A 17,329-nucleotide genomic window follows, 5' to 3' on the forward strand; every position below is an offset into this window, starting at 1 on the left:
TTTTACACCAAACCTTTGAAAAGATGAAGATGATAACATGAGAATGTATCACTCTCTGAAACTCAACCTTTCAAAAAAAAAATTAAAAAACTATCCTTATTATGCCCATTCCTCTATAAATGCACTACATAAAGGCAAAATCTATTCAAACACAAAGCTTATGTCAAGAAAAACGTCGTTGAATTTAAACACTGAGAAAAAATGCCCATGTGCAAGCACAAGAGGGAGGAAAGTGAGTCGTTTACAATCAGCGAATTCAAAGTATGAACTCATAAAGAGCATTAACCTATCTCACTAACTTGCTGTTGAATGGACTTTAAACTATACAAAGACAGAAAAACTACTAATTGCAACACAAGTACAGCATAAGTATTCTTACCTGTGGAACAGCTGTTCACCTCGCACTCTCTCTGGCAAGCTGCGCAACTGTTTAAGAAGCCAGGTTGTTTTGTTTTTTTTATCTCTTACAGTGACCGGAAAAATCTAATATGAACTGGAATTTCTGGTTACTGGAGTGACAACTTCAAGTGCACCTTCTCGGAAGAGGCGATTCCAAGAAGATATGCTCAAAGCATTACAGCTATTGCCAGTCTTGGCAGTGGCAAGCGGCAGAAATGAGCTTCCTCCGAAGGGTGGCTGGCTTCTCCCTTGGAGATAGGGTGAGAAGTTCGGCCATCCGGGAGGGGCTCAGAGTAGCCCTGCTATGTGGCTGATGCTCCACATCGAAAGGAGCCAGCTGAGGTGGCTTTTTTTTTCTATTTTGCCAATACCCACAAATCTTTTTTTCCTAGTGAATCCAGTTATCTTAAACATGATGCAAAATGCATAAAAGCCCTAACAGGTCACATTGATTAAGATTGATTAAGTCTTTATTGAAATAGGCCCCCTTCTGACCATACACACATGCAGAGCAACTTAACCCCTAACCCTAACCCTTTACTTGTTATTGGATCAATAACAAAATTTGTAGTGTGGGACAGCACTACTGTGAATGAGGGAAAGTGTGAATGTTGAATGTTTTTGTTGAAACTTCAGGTTATTTATTTCTGTATGATACTTCTTTATAATTACACAATAAGAACAAGTAGTCTGATGTCCTGTAATCATTAAGCTATCCGATTGTTAAGTGATGACGTGACGAATCCTACTTCCGGGCCTAAAGTAGTCTGTGTTTAATATGGCTTTTGTGTTGTTAACATGTTTAATGTTATGTAGCTTAGCAGGGCCAGATGTGTGTTGCAGACTTTGCAGATGTTTCCTATGATGTCTCATGTTAATTGCTGGAGTGAGGTTCATTTAGGTCAAGGGGGCTGCATCTGTTAAATAGCAAATCAACATTTCCCAGCATTATAAGACCGAATCAGACCCTTATCCCTCAATCCCTTGAGACCGATGCCTGCAAGGGCAATGGTCTGGATGGGAATGAAGGTGTTTCTCCTCCAGGAGGAATCACAGACACATACGAACACATACAGACAGCTAAGAGAAGCAGCGCCCTGACCCGATTTGAGAAAAGCCTGACACTTTTTAAATAGAAAGCAGCAGAAAAAAATAAATAATGGCCTGTGATTGTTGCAGTGACAGTCTTGGAAACATTTTAATGCATCCATCCATCCATCCATCTGCTCCCGCTTGTCCTTTTCAGGGTCGCGGGGGAGCGCTGGAGCCTATCCCAGCTGTCATAGGGAGACATTTTAATGCATTAATGCAAAACATAAGGAATTCCCCACAATCTGTCCATCTAGCTCTGTCATTGAATAAAAAATTGATTATTGGGATTATTGGATTTCCTGATAATTACCCCATCAGCAACATGATAAACAATTTATCTATGTAATCAAAAAATAAAAACTTAATGGGACTTATGTCAACATATAATCTTCATAATAACTTGTTTGCTGACTGGATGAAATGTGCACAAAGCAGCTGTCACTATGTAATCAATAACATAATGCTTATGTGACTCAGATTATCATCCTAACACCCAGTATGATTTATTGGACTAGTTAACGAAATAGAAGTTTTACTCTGCTGCAGTCCAGGGAACCACATGTACACTTAATATACAGAGCCATCATCAGTTTGTTTTGTTTACAGAAAGCTCAAATAAATGTAGTTTTTATGAAAATTTGTTGCTATGATTAAACTATAAGAATTTGAGTTGGTGGATGAATGGATGGGCTGGAGCCAATCCCAGCTGCCATAGGGCACGAGCCATTTGTACCTGGCATGAAGGTCCTGGGTCATGGCAAGAATTTTTTAAACAGGTATTAACAGGATGAATTGAATTTTTTCTGGCAGCAGGCACTCATGTGTGCACTTGATATATAAATAATTAGGCACTGTCCATGTTTCAAAAACTTCACAAACTACTTCAAATGTGCATGTGGGTCACAAGTACTCTCACACATGCATCAAGGCCAGTGTCAGGCTGGTATTAATAGAGCTCCTAGGGGCTTCATGTTTAGTAGGACATGGAATAACTCTTCAGAAAATCTGACAGTTTAGCTGTCTTTTTGACCATCTTTGCCAGAAAACTTCTTGTGTTCAAAGTTTTTAAGGCACTAGTACAGTAGAGGCAGTAGGTGACATATATTAACCCAAGCCTCCCCTTCTTTGACAAGAAAGCATTTACATCAGTTGGGGGGGGGCAATAAGAGCCCTTGTGGTTGTGCTGCCTCTGGTTAGTGAGGTTTTAGTAGCACTTCTGTAAGTACTGTACTTCTGTATTAGCAAAGTTGGTGGGAAGGGCACAGCTGACGTAGGGCGCGTCCACTTTTCAAGAAGACTTTTCAATGACTTTGATTCATTTCATGGTGTTTGGACCTCTTTTACCTGGAGTTCTTGAACTCTTTCTTTTAATTTTCTTCATATTTTCTGCCTGTATGTATTTCAGAAAATGCTTTTGAAACATCAGCAGCACCTGCAGTGGCAAAGAGAGGCATAGCGGCCAGTAACTGGCAGCCATGCAGGTGGAAATAACAGTATGTCTATTGTTCTCTTTAACTTTTAAGTGTTTGGGTCTCAGTAAAAAGAATACAATACAAATACTGATTGACATCTGGGATTAGTTTATAATTTTGTTTGCATTTGTTGCTATTTATCTGCACTAGTGGACTGCTTTCATATGCTGAACCCACCTGAACTTGGTCAGTAGTGTAGTTTAAAAAAATGAAAATAGGAAGAATTTGATTTTGTATATATAATCAAAAAACAGCAATTTTCATCCAAACCATTTGTATCATCATGCCAAATACCAAACAACAACCTAACAACTTCTGAACAGAAGTCTTGACAAAGGACAACTCTGGAGGAGATTAACAGCCACCATGGATCATTTCATGCTTTCACAAAGGCTGTACAGTGATCACCTCTAATACTCATAACCCACATACAGACTGGCCGGGCAAACATCCAAGTTCCCTCCCAGAGACCTTTCCACAGAGGCTCGGAAAGTTCATCTACTCGAAGTTGGAAAGCATTATCAAATCTCCCTTCTTTAGGAAAAATAAACAAAGAATACATACGCAACAGTCAGACCCCCAACCACCCCTCTCAGCCAAAACAGGAAGCTGATCCAAGAAGCTGTGCTGTAAAGTTTGATGGACCAGTCTATATTAATTTCTCAAGCTATACACAATATCCTTAAAGCTAATTTTAATAGTTAGGAATCAGCCTACCAAGGCCTCTGACTTTGAGTGTCATCTCATCTAAAAGCACTCAACGACTCAGCAGCTCCCTCTGCAAGTAATGGGCTTACAAGAGAGTCAGCCCAGGCAGGCACCAGAGACTCACCAAAGGCCACTTCTTCCAGGTATTGTTCCAGGGCAGGGACCTGGTGTCCCTATTAATGGCAAGGTTTCTGGGTTGTTTATGTATTTATAGAGCTGTTATGAATCATTCTTGCTTTTGGCTCCTCACACAGGACAAGATTGCCTTGGGAGACCCTTCCCGAGGCGAGGTGCCCCTGCTAGCTAACCTCCTGCTGTCAACTGGGGAAGCAAATGGTGCAATTCATGGAGAGGTGCACTTAGATTAGAAATTTAGAATTAAAAATCATTTTAAAAATATTAGATTAGGTATTTGATTAATACATTGACAGTTTAGTTTTCAGCACAAAGATATTTGCAAGTGAAACATTTTAACAATGTTTTGTTTAATAATGTTTTTCTTCTTCACACCAAAAATAAATAAACAACTAAATAAATCCTCATTCTAGTGTCTTTTCTTTGATGTTACACTATGTTATGAACTTTTGAACTGGCCTCCTTTTCTTGCACAAACATTTATCACTGTGACCGATTTAGTGCCTGGCATGCCTGAAAACAAAGCTCTGCCTACAGTTTGATTTCTATCCAAGACATTTCACTACACTTGTTCTTGAAATTGTAATCTGCTCAGGTGTTAAATCCTTGGCCACTTTAACTTCAGATAAAGACTAGAACAGGAAAGGATCAAATAAACAAGAGACAGGATGACGCAAAGTGAATTGTAGATGGCCCGAGGCCACAGAGGAGCTAGAAACTGGTCAACATCACTGCTGAGGAAAGTAATATTCAGGTAGACATAAAGTAAAGAGCCCAGCTTGTGCCATTGAATTTCAATGTATATCTCTCTCACTGGCATTAAATAGCATTATCATATGTTCTTTGATATATCTTTAACAGGATCTAGAAACAGTCACATTTTCTGAGGTAACAGCTTGCTTCAAAACCTCTTTGTGTGAGGTATATATTACTCACATGTGACACAATAGGTACCTACAGTACAATATTTTAACAGAGTAGAGTGCCCAGACATACCAAACATATTTTGGGGGAAATACCGAAAGGGGAGAATACCCTGAAAATCAAGTTGTGTTTACCAGTACCTTGAGCCACTTTATTTACTGCACAGCCTGTTTTTCCTTACTGAAAACAAATGGAGCATTTCCTGGTGCAGTGGAATGACAAATCGATTCTTAGTTGACTAACAAGATCCAGTGTTTAGATTAAACCTCAAAGCAGAAACCTCTGGTTAGAACTTTGATTGACAGATATTAAAAACACCTCTTTAGCTTTTCATTACTTCTTTAATCTCTTTCTTTTGTGTGAAATTGGAATTTCTAAGACACTGAAACTGGCTGATCCAGACCTGACTGAAATGGATGACTTCAAGATTAAACAGCTTCTAAGTCTTACATCAGTCTATTGTTGTTCATCAGATCTTACGATCCTGTCACTGAAAAGATGTTGCAAGCTATGAGTTTACCCAGAAATAAGAAAAGATAAGATAAACCTTTATTAGTCCCACACGTGGGAAATTTTTGGTCACGGCAGAAAGTACACGAACAGTGAAAAATTAAGAGAAAGAAGAGAAAAACAATAGAATAGAATGAGATAAACATGTGCCATTGCACATCAAGGAGAAAGGGAGGCAGTTACAAATGTGTATGGGATGTGTGTGTGTGCGTCTGTCTGCACATCTGTGGGCCTCTGCAGACACCATGTTGTAGAGTCTGACAGCAGTGGGGAGGAAAGGCCTGCGAAATCTCTCCGTCCCACATCGTGGGTGCTGCAGCCTGCCACTGAAAGAGCTGCTCAGTGCTGTCACAGTCTCCTGGACGGGGTGGGAGATGTTCTCCAGCAGGGATGACAGCTTAGTCACCATTCTCCTGTCACTCCCCACCTCCACTGGGTCCAGAGGGCATCCTAGAACAGAGCTGGCCCATCGGATCAGCCTGTTCAATCTCATTCTGTCCCCTGCAGAGATGCTGCCGCCCCAGCAGACCACACTGTAAAAAATGTCAGAGGCCACCACAGAGTCATAGAAGGTCTTTAGGAGTGGGCCGTTCACTCCAAACGACCTGAGCCTCCACAGCAGGTACAGCCTGCTCTGTCCTTTCCTGTCCCCAACCCCCGGGCTATGGACTAGTACCAGTAGTGAGTCGTTTGCTTTGTTTACTTTGTTGATACAGCACCGCAGCCCTGATTACAAGCAAGTCTATGTTAGTATGAAGTAATTTTTAAAGCATTTCTGTTTTAGATTTACTGCACATGTTGTTTACCATCATTCACGTGTATGCATACCAGAGCTTACATATCTTTAGAGTTAAATAAGCTTTGGTATGTATAACCAGTATGTGATGTAATAGGATTATTGAAACAACAATTGAACAATTAGTGCAACAATTTATCGAAACATGCAAACATACATGGTAAAATTAAGTCGGCAAAGGAAAAGTGGAAGTTTGTTCAACTCTAATAAGCTTGAAAGTCAATATTTGAAACACCTTGATTTTTCAATAAAGCCTCAACTTTCTTAAGCAAGCTTTCTTATGCTCTCATTATTTCTTCAGCTGCTCTAAAGGAATCATTATCCAGGTTTCCTGAAGGACGTTCAGAGGTCTTCTTAGGGTCTTAGCTGTCTTTTTTTCCGTTCTCTATCAAGATGATCCCACATTGGTTCAATAACTTTCACATCCAGGCTCTGGGGAGGCCAATCCATGACTGATAGTGTTCCATTGTGTGTTTTTCTATCCAGGTATGGTTTTACTGCATTTACAGTTTAAATGATTTTTATTTTATTTTTAGGTTTGAATGATTAATACATCAGTGTTAAGAGTTTATTTTCATTTTTATTGCAGATTTTAGTTCATGGACTAAACACACACATGCAAACCTGAAAATAGTAGAAAAAAAAATCACCCGAGTTGTCTTACAGAAAATATGATATTAGTAGTTCATCCGCTTTTTAACCAACTGTTTTCATAATTCAAAGAGATGTTCCAGCATAGATTGACTTACGGTAAAAATCTCATTATAGGATGCCACAGGCATGATGTTATCAGTAAGGTGATTCAGATCTTTGGCTTGGTTGAAATGAGCAAAGTGAACAACTATTATCACAACATAAGTCATGCTTCCTAGCGGGAAATACAAAAGCTCCAAAAATGAGCCCCTCCTTCTCTGTGCTTTTCACAGCTTATACAGTAAACCCATTCAGTGAGCCAGATTAGACTTTGCTAGGGCACTGCTGGTCTGCAGGTCTTATGGTTTGACATTCACGACCTAAAAAAAAAAATTAATGTTTTTAAGATGACAATGAGAGAAATGTTTTTAAAAACTTTAATATCCATTCTGATCCTGGAATGTTTTTACCAATACAAGTACAAATTTTAAGTGAGCACTGAGTGAAACACATGGAAACATTTAAAAATACCCAGTGACTTCATAATATGTTTGTATGTATGTAAGCATCCTTCCTACCAAAAAACAATGTTTTCAATGGGGTCTGTTTACAAATGTGCAAGACAAATGATACAGACTTCACTACATTATAAAGTGTGTAAGTTTAATACAATGAACTGTTTATATGAGCATTTCTTTATTTTGAAGTTGTTTAAATAATGTATTGCCCCAAATAAAAAAGAAATAAATCATGAATTCAGTCATTCATTTTCCCAAATCTTTTCAAATATATTCCTGAGGACAACAGCATTTAAAACCTGAAAGCATTTAAAATTTCTACCCCTAAACACATTTTCCCCCTTTTTCAACTCCATTCCACAATAAGCGGAGCAAAAACTCCTTTTGGCACAGGTTAGGCACTACATCGCTCATCACAGATCCATGTGTTGAGAAGATTTAACACTTGTGGGTACAATGGACACGGATGGGGAATACCATCCTGATTAAAAAAAAAAAAATAATAAAATATATTTATTTAATTAAAAAAGCATAAAAAAGCTAAAACAAAATGAAACCAACTGCTGAACTTCCCCCTCTAAGGTACTGAGACATGCAGTTATATGAATTATGGTAAAAACCTTTTAGAAAAAGCGAGATTGTGGACATGTGGAGTGTGTATGTTCAGAATGTCAGTAATAGCTGCCTTTGTAATTAAAAACACTCAATAACACATTATCTGCAGAAACAAACTTTGTTTAAGTTGAAACAAATTAATTAATTCATTAAATTGTTTAGAAATTTGTCTGTACCATCCATCCATTCTCTGCCGCCTATCAGAGTTCAGATTGCAGGGGTAGCATTCTAAGCAGAAAACCCAGGCTTCCCTCATCCCACCACCTCTTCCAGCTCATCTGGGAGACACGAAGTTGTTCCCAAACCAGCCAAGAGATGTAATCTCCCCAGAGTCCTGGGTTTGCCCCGGGCAACTGGTTCCTTGCTATATGAAGAGGTGGTGGCTCTACTCCACCTATCTTTAAGGGCAGGAATGCAGAGCGACCCGTAGAGCGACCTATCACTTCACACTCGACCCCTCAAGTGTGAAGTGATGGGAATGAGAATCAGCCCCTCTAAGTCAGAGGCCATGCTTTTAAATGGTACAGAGCCCACTTCAGGTCTGGGACAAGTTAATACCCTAACTGGGGGAGTTTAGGGTCTTTGGTGTCTTGGTCATGAGCTCTTGTGGTGGTTATATGTCCTAATTGCATAAGGAAAGCATAGCAACAGTTTAAAAAAATGAATAAAAGAGATTTGGTATGAGACTGATAGTTTACTACTGTGTAGTGTATAAGCAGAGAACATAAATGTATTCAGTAAAATGATTTGGCATTTGTGCTTAAGGCACATAGTCTTAACCTGAGTTCAAGTTAAGACTATGATATTTACAAATTTACAACACAGCTTTGGACATTCTTTTGTCTATCTAGTGTTATAATCATACAGCATTTATTTCATTCTTTAGTAAAAATATTGAAGAAGAACTCTAAAGATAACAAGCAGAATCCATTACAGTTTTTTGACTGCATAATGATGCATAGATTAACTTATTTGAGTTTAAAGAAGTGAAGCCTTCAACATTACATTGAGAACAGTGGTAAAATGGTCCTTGTTTTTAATAGGGCGGACTCTATGCTATGCACTTGACCCAAAACCTCACTGAACTAATCATTACACAGCAAACAATCACATCTTCCTAACCACTATGGATATGAAATTAACATGACATTTACCCACTTCGTGGACATTAAAGAACCTGAGGATACCAGCTTTCTGCTACAAACTAAAACTTGCTAGGAAGGCTGAGACAAGAAGCCTTTGGCAAGAGGGTTGACATGTTTCTGATCTGTTTGTCTTTTCTTTTGTCTCTTTTTCTGACAATTGACAGTAGAAACTTTAAAATACAGGTAGCTGAAAATGATCTAAGTCATTTTAAAAGGCATTTTTCTCTTTAACAATTCATTGCACAGGGTCTGTAATGAAGGCAGGTCCCTCAACACTCCTACAGCAATCAAAGTTCTAGTAATCACTCATTTCAGTTTCCTACTGAAGATTTCTATAAACTGCCTAATGAATCTTAAAAGGGGCTTAATTTAGTTTTTCAAATCATATTAGATCAGTCAAAATGACAAGATGTCTTTCCACTGGGAGTCGTATAATACCAAAAGCCAACTTTTGCCCATCCTTGCTTGCCCGTGTTCATAGGGTTCAGTCCCTTCAAACATCTACTGCAAATGCTGGAAATGGTGTGACGTATAGACGATTCTATAAACCCACAAAACCTGGCAGCAAATTTTCTGGGCTGGTAGAATAACATGGATATTTCACAACGCCTGTCAACGAAGATCAGATCAAATGTGACACCATTATTCTGAAGAAGTGGAAGAATGTGAAGAAGAGGAAGAAGTTTCACTATCAACACATGAACGCCGTGTGCCACTGTAATGTTTTTGTTTCTCATGTAGTGCTTTTCGGCCCCAAGTCCACATGCAAAATGTCATATGTGCATGAAATATGAAGCGTCCTGCCAGGCCTGAATCATCCCTGAATGCTTTGACTGCTTAATCAGTACCTGAAACAGTCTAGTCTAGTCAGTCTAGTTAGTCAGTCGGTCAGTCTGTGTCACCATTACAGTACAGTCAGGTGGATCGGCAGTCAGTTGAAATACAGTTCTTTTGTCAGCATAGAGACCACACAGGGAATCTGCTTCTTCTCACTGAAGCGGCGGTCTTCAGACCAGGACTCAAAGCTGGTGGCCACCATGTAATTGACCCGTGTCAGGATCTGCATTATCTCCAGCTGTTTTCCAAACTCGTTCAGGACGTTGCAGAGCGCCTGTACAAACCAGGAGCCACGCCCAGGATTCCTCCATGAGTAATATCCTGGAAAATAAGCATCATTAGTGAGCAATGAAACTAGAAATCAGTCAAACTAAACTCTTCAGGAAATGCTTCTCCACTTATATATATACCAATTGTATTTTACTGTAAGGAAAAATATGTTGTTTAAACTGGGATTTCAGGTTTACCTGGTACAGTGGAGTAGGCAAAGAGGAAATCAGCCTCTACGGGGATCTTATGTCTTGGATTTGCATCTGTCTCCAGGGCATCATTTGGTGGACCTGAATCTGTCTGTATACCATCATCAAATTCTGAACCCCTACAAGCCTGGTGAAGTAAATGAAATGACATTTCATTGTGATCCTGAGTAGTTTTCTCATCGATGACCTGGTGAAGCAATTCAAAATTAACTGTTTTTAAAAGCTGAGATAAGCCAAATTCACCTATTTCCACAGCAAAGAACTGTTCAAACTGCCCATTTGGGTGAAAAGTAGCAAATAGAAGTTCACACAAATCTGTAACTTAACACTGCTATTGTTACAATAAAAGACTTTAGTCACACAATCAAGTATGAACCATGCACACCTGGATGAAGAAGAGTTTTGGCTTTCCCACTAAGCTTTTGCACTTGTCCCCCCTGAACAGCGAGGTCATCGTTTTGATGGGCATGGCTCCGTCTGTGCCGTAGATCATTCCTTCCTCGCCGTGGCTCAGCAGGATGCAGGCGAAACACGAGCTGTCACTGTGGTCTTCTTCCGAGGCTGAACCACACACACAAACAAACAAACACTGAACTCCTAGCTCGACTCAGGCCTTGTTAAACCTGTCTAGATCAATGAATAAAGTCAGTCCCTAATAGTTACGTCTGAAGTTTATTTAGCGTGAATTTGAGATTTCAGCTAAGTTATATATTTAACTGATAAAGAATGATTTATAATGCAGCCCATCAAAATATTTAATATGCCAGTGAGCCCTTTGTTATAAGAAGAAATTTATCAGCATCACTGACATGACAGGTTCATATAGTCTTATGATCATAAAACCTGGTTATTGGACTTCCAGTTACTTTGATTAGAGACACATCTGGCTAAATTTAGTAGTAGGATGTGTTACTTTTATACCAGTGGTGGTTGTTAAGAAACAAGAATTATTAATTTAAACTTGCACATCTTGGTCATTTTACAACAGGGATGTCTAACATAAGGCAGAATCAGGCCAAGGAAGACTTTAATCCAGGCCACTGGATGGTACGACCGTGCGATATGACCAAAAATCTCATATCCCAATATAAGACATTTATCGTCCTGACAACGATATATATCAGAAAAATGTTACATTTTCTGTAAATTATGTGAATCTCAGGCAACTCAGCTTACGTGAAGTGTTTTCAGCTGGGTGTCGTGTAACTGGAGTCGAGTGTTTTGACCAATGCATGAAACTATACATTTTTAGGCATTTTCTTTATGAGTATTTATTACACGGCGTGCTGCTGAGAAAAGCCTGTTTTAACGTTTAAGTCCAAGGTTTATTTTGAGCACCTGACATAAACGTTCTCCGTACTCTTTCACATGATTCTAGCATAGGAGGTAGAAGAGCCTTGTTTGAGTGTGAGGTGGGGACTGGTTTCCTGTATAATTTGCATAGTACAGTTTTCTGGTCCGTGTCAGACTTTTCATAACCAAACCATGTCCATGCAACAGAGGTGGCCCCTCGTTTAAAAATAAGTTCCTCACTTTGTTTTGACAGGTCCTTTAGTTTGTCATCATTTCAGTTTATTTTGAAAAATCTCAACAGGATCTTCAGCTTTATTGTGAAAGGTTTATGTGGAAAATAAACAAAGGATGGTGGCGCCACACGTTGCTAATGACAACGCGTAAAAATAGTGGCTTGTCCATCCGTAGTGTGGTTATTTTAAATATAAGAGAAAGTGAGAACTTTAGGAAATTAATAAAACCACTACAGTGACCATCAAAACGATGAAAAAATATTGCCGTAAACGGTTTATTTTGCGACACCACAAAACAAACGATAGCGTAAAATGAAACGATAGACATTTTCATATCGTCATCCGATATCATTATATTGAACAGCTCTACTGGATGGCTTTGAAAAATGTGAAGGAGAGCACAAGTTTTGTACTTTTTACAGGTTTTCCTACTGATAGAGATCTCCCTATCACCATTCATATTTCACTTAAGTAAGTAAATAATAGATTTCTGTAATTTTACACATTTGCTTCTTACAATTTAAGACTCATACTGACACATTTCTTTCATCTACTAAAGCAGCATTTCTTTGTCATGTTGAAAAACATACACGCAATGTTGAACTTGTGCTCATTTTTCTAATATAAAAATATCTAAGTGACTAAATGTGTAGTTAAATATCTGTACAATGACAGAGAAGGAAGTTTCATTTCGCGGGCCCACAAAAGATCAAAGAGGGTGTATATGACCAAAGGCCTCCCTGTTTTACACATTAGAAGGCACCAGATTACTAGTATATAACTATATGTAACTAAATAATACCCTTTGTGCTGCTAACCCTTCCGTCAACTACAGTGGCTTACAAAAGAAAATATGTGCCTACATTTGGATCTAAATATTAAATATGAAACACCATCACAACAAAAAGAAAAATGTAAAAAAAAAAGAAAAGTCTCGTTATCTATATGACATGACTTACCCTCTCGGAGAAGACGCTCCATCTTCTCACATGTCTGATCGTTGTAAAGAATGACATCAAAGCCCAGGTTCTTGAAGCACTTGTAAAGCTCGCCTGCGTCTCGATCCGTGCCGTTGCGTACATTCATCCCTGTCAAAAAAGAACGCTTACATTACAAACTCAATATGCAATAACACTGAGCCAAACTGAATTTATACGTTTGAGTAAGGTTTGCTATACCCGTCTTTTCATCAAAGTTTTTGTTATTGATGATGATGCACTTTCCCACTCGCCGGTGGCTCATCTTATACTGGAATGTTGGTGAAACAATTCTGTAATGGCTTTCAGAAGAGTAGTCCTGCTCCCGCGTCTGGCCATCCTTATTCTTCCTGCTTTTATACAATGACAATAAAAAAACAGTTATATTATATTGCACGGCTAAAACAGTTTGTCAAATTTCTCTCAGTTAAAATTTCCTGCAGCTGAGATGTCTATTTAAATACAAAAAAATACTACAAATGAATGATCCTTAAGTAAAATTTTCAAAACAAGTAACACACATTAAACTGAAAACAACACGAACTACTTACTTAGAAACCAAAGGGTACATACATTTCCAAATAAGGCATTAAAGTCACGGCCAAAGTTGGTTGCAGAAATCCAAAGGAAGATTTAAGGAGAAACTAGAACATTTTTGTTTAATGCAGATAATTGGAAAAAAAAAATCATAAAAACAGCAATCTATACTGAGCAAGAAGAAATCCTCCACGAGTGGTAATTCTCACACACCTGTCATATTTCCATTCTTTACAATATCCATCCAGATAGCTTAGCCAACAGTGACCCATTAGGGACTCACAAAATCAAGGCTTTTTCCAGAAGAGCCTAGTCAACAGCTTACTCAAGCATGGGAACAATGCACAGCAATGTGTACCAACAGTGTTGCGTGCTCACTCACAGGCTGCCCAGCCATATTAGAAAAAAACAAACAAAAAAAACATGTGATCCAGAACTTTTTCTAGCCCCCTCCCACTTCCAAATTGTGCCAACTGTACCAAACAACTGCACGAGGCTGTGCAAAGAGCTGAGACCCTGGGCACTGCAGGTACAGCAGGAAGACAGTCGAGCGGAATAGGAGGCCGTTGCGTCTGTCTTACCTGGGTTCGTCATTAAGCGCTACGCCACTCTGCATCTGAAATGCGTTGCTTTCGTCTTGTGTCTTTTGTTCCCTCACAAAAAAACAAGTTTCTCCAAACCTGGAAGCGTAATTTTTGGTTGTGTGCTAGGATACTGACATGCTCTCTGTTCTGGATGGAGACCTGACTGGGGCGGCGCACTGTGAGGCCCCTGAGTCAGCAACCTCACCATCACACCAGTGCTTTCTAAAGGCCTATTCACACATGGCCCCTGTGCCTCGCTCTCCCTGCTGAGGTCAGACAGGGCAACAAGTAGCTCCTCTGCTGACAGGTACAGAATCTACCTGTATGGATTTTCATACTTGTTATCTACACTTGTGACAAAAGGCAACTAAATAAATAAGTAAATAAAGAAAATATTTCTTTCCAAGAAGATATTCCTTTGATGAACACCAAAGCACACTACAAATGATTAATAAATGAATGTGAATTTCATTAATAATTCCTTAATATAGTATTTTTTACATCTTCTATTGCTTGCTATCTTGATATTTTTGGGTAAGAATCTAAATTCCAGACGGAGCGCAGAGCCTTTTTGCTTGATTACCAGTGTCTGAGGGAAAACACAGCTGCCGTACTTTATACTTCTCCATTAAAAAGGTCCAGAGTGCCACCTTGTGAGTAAGACTGGAATAAACAGCTCTTTGTGTCAGTGATCAGTTTACAAAACAAATTTGCATATTGTTAAAAGGCCCACACTCCATAATATAATGAATGCACATTTTGAATGATTTTGGCCTCAGCTATGGTCTAATTTTGAGAAGCCACTTGAGGACTGACCCCTGTCCCTGAATTAGACTTAAGATTGATTTCATGTTCTGTGACCCATTGCCTTAATTGGGCTATTCAAAACCAGGTCGCTGTGTAAAATCAAGGGTATTTTTACAGTCTACTTTTTTAGGTTTTGATTAGCTGTGAAACCACAGTCACCTTCAGATACTGAATCCAGGATCTTACTGAGAGTGCTCGGCTGTGTGTGGTCCAAAAATAACTGTGTGGTTGTGGACACAAATCCTATGTGGAAGTGGTTTAATCACCACAATAGTTTTACTTGAGAAAATGAGCAAATACATGTCTGAGTAATTTAAATCAATACACTTTGGGTTTAATTTCTTTTCTAAATTAGAGAATAATAAAGCAAATTTCAACAGAAGACTACCATTGAAATAAAAAGACGAGCCACAAATTACTTGCAAACCAATTCTAATAGTATCTACAGGAATACTGAAGCAGTCAGAAACAGAGTTTTGTTATAACTTTTGTTATTCTATTCTGTAAAAACCTTCTTTTTAATTTTATGCAAAGTGCGAGCTTGCTTGCTATGTTTATGTGTTATGACGTGTGTACTGTAAGATCTGTGGGGCATATACAGATGTGGAAGAACCATGAAAAAAAAGAAAAGAAAGTTTGCACATCCAACACAAACAAATCATAACAGGTGACAATATCACCAGAAAAATATAAGCAAATTAAAACAGACATAGATTATGCTACAGATGATAGGATGGTTTAAAAACTACACACTCACCAGCCACCTCATTAGGTACATCTGCTCAATTGCTTGTTATTGCAAACATCTAATCAACCGATCACATGGCAGGAACTCAGTGCATTTATGAATGTAGACATGGTCAAGATGATCTGCTAAAGTTCAAAACTGAGCATCAGAACGGGGAAGAAAGGTGACTTAAGTGACTAAATGTGGCATGGTTACTGGTAGCAGATTGGTCCGAGTATTTCAACTACTGATCTACTGAGATCTTGTCACACGACAGTCTCTGGGGTTTAGAGAGGAAGGTCCAAAAAAAGAGAAACTATCCAGCGAGGTTAGATGAGGTCAGCCAGACTCCGTCAAGCTGATAACATTCGTAACAATCAATTTAGGTAGAAGAGCATCTCTCACCTTCACACTGGCTCACCAGCTTAGCATTTCTTCAACACTGCAGCCTATCTGAGGGATGTTAACCATCCCTTTATGCTTGCAGTATAACCTCCTGACGGCTTCTTGCAGCACAATTACGTGCTGTGTCACAAATCCAGATAATTTCAAACTGGTTTCTTGAACTTGAGATGATCCCCAAGATCTCAGTCCACCTTTGGGATGCGGCAGAGTGAGAGTCCCACTATGGATGTGCAGCCAACAAATCTCCTACACAGCTGTGTGATGCTGTCATGTCAATATGGACCAAAATCTCTGAGGGAGGTTTCAAGCACCTTTCCATAATTAAAGCACTTCTGAAGGGAAAAAAAGGTCCAATCCAGTACTAGTATGGTGTACCTAACAAAGTGTCCAGTACATGTACCTTATCTTGATACAACCACAGTAAATGAACACACACCTTGTAAATGAGTGAGGGAATAATAATGAAAGCAAAACCCACAGCTTAATACCTATATTATTACAGTACGTAGATTATTTGCGTTATACTGAGTTTATTTTTAGGGCCCAAACTTATGACCTTTTTTTCCCTCGAAGGTTAACTGGTTTTCATGTTTAGAAGCAATAAAAAGGAAGTCACCTCCCAAATAGCAGAAATCTCCCTTTGCGGTCAGGCTTGGCGTCTGTTTCGTCTGTCACCGGCCCATCTCCCCCACCCTCTCCAAGTTCAGAGGGTTCACCGGCGTATCCAGCCATCTTCTTCTAGCACACAAATCGAACATAACGTTATGGTTTACTTAACCTACTGCTTTCCTTACATTAGGTGTAAACTAACCACACGTTGGCGTTATTTTGAGACAAGTTTGCCTCACTTCCTTAATCTTCTTCAGTCCCACCTCAACGGTTTGAAAACGGACAGCTAGCAAAATTTAGACTGCTTTTATTAACACTTTGTCACATTGAGGCATTCAACTTGACTTGTTAGCTTCATGTCTGGTTAGCATGTAGCAGAAAAGCGACTTAGCTAAAAATACATAAATAAACTTTTCATTTTCTTTAAGTATACCTAAAGAGATTAATACACAGGAGTGAAGTTAAGCTGAATCGTACTGTGTTACGCGAACTTTGCTGTAGCACTAAAGTTACCTGACTTATTTTCGTTCTCCAAAGTGTCTCCTTCTGAGTTTCTGTCCCTTCTTCCTTGTGAAAGAAAGAGAAAGTACGGTTTGACTTCTCGCGACTGCGTAACTGCGTCACAGCACTGCGTCCCTCCTACCTGCACACTTGGCACACTTGTTTTCTGAAAGGAGAAAAACGACTAGTTGTTTGCAAATAATAATAATAACAACAACAACAATAAAGGATGCAGTAAAAGCAAGATTGATTTATGAAGGTTTATCTTTTTTCTCTTCCAAATGGGAAAGGTTTTAGTTGCTCTGGAGCAGAAATATTCGTGACAGCATTTACCTGTAGCATATTGATCAAATTTATATCCACAAACGTAAATTAAGGCTTTTTTTCTGTGCT

The 17,329-nt window shown here is 39.0% G+C and overlaps 1 protein-coding gene across 1 annotated transcript; it reads right to left on the reverse strand.

Moving 5' to 3' along the window:
* Positions 1 to 9,668: 9,668 nt before the first annotated feature.
* casp7 (caspase 7, apoptosis-related cysteine peptidase) lies at positions 9,669 to 16,992 on the reverse strand. Its single transcript, XM_085361427.1, has 7 exons — positions 16,949 to 16,992; positions 16,443 to 16,564; positions 12,968 to 13,119; positions 12,749 to 12,877; positions 10,649 to 10,824; positions 10,252 to 10,450; positions 9,669 to 10,105 (listed from the first exon to the last, which is right to left on the reverse strand). Exons 2-7 carry the CDS (start codon positions 16,556 to 16,558, stop codon positions 9,879 to 9,881), a joined length of 999 nt encoding a protein of 332 aa, XP_085217553.1. The 5' UTR covers positions 16,559 to 16,564; positions 16,949 to 16,992; the 3' UTR covers positions 9,669 to 9,878.
* Between the last annotated feature and the right edge of the window lie 337 nt (positions 16,993 to 17,329).

Source organism: Diplotaxodon limnothrissa, linkage group LG8 (assembly GCF_057381915.1).
Source record: "Diplotaxodon limnothrissa isolate DT_005_m linkage group LG8, D_limnothrissa_male_GT1.1, whole genome shotgun sequence".
Lineage (NCBI taxonomy): Eukaryota > Metazoa > Chordata > Actinopteri > Cichliformes > Cichlidae > Diplotaxodon > Diplotaxodon limnothrissa.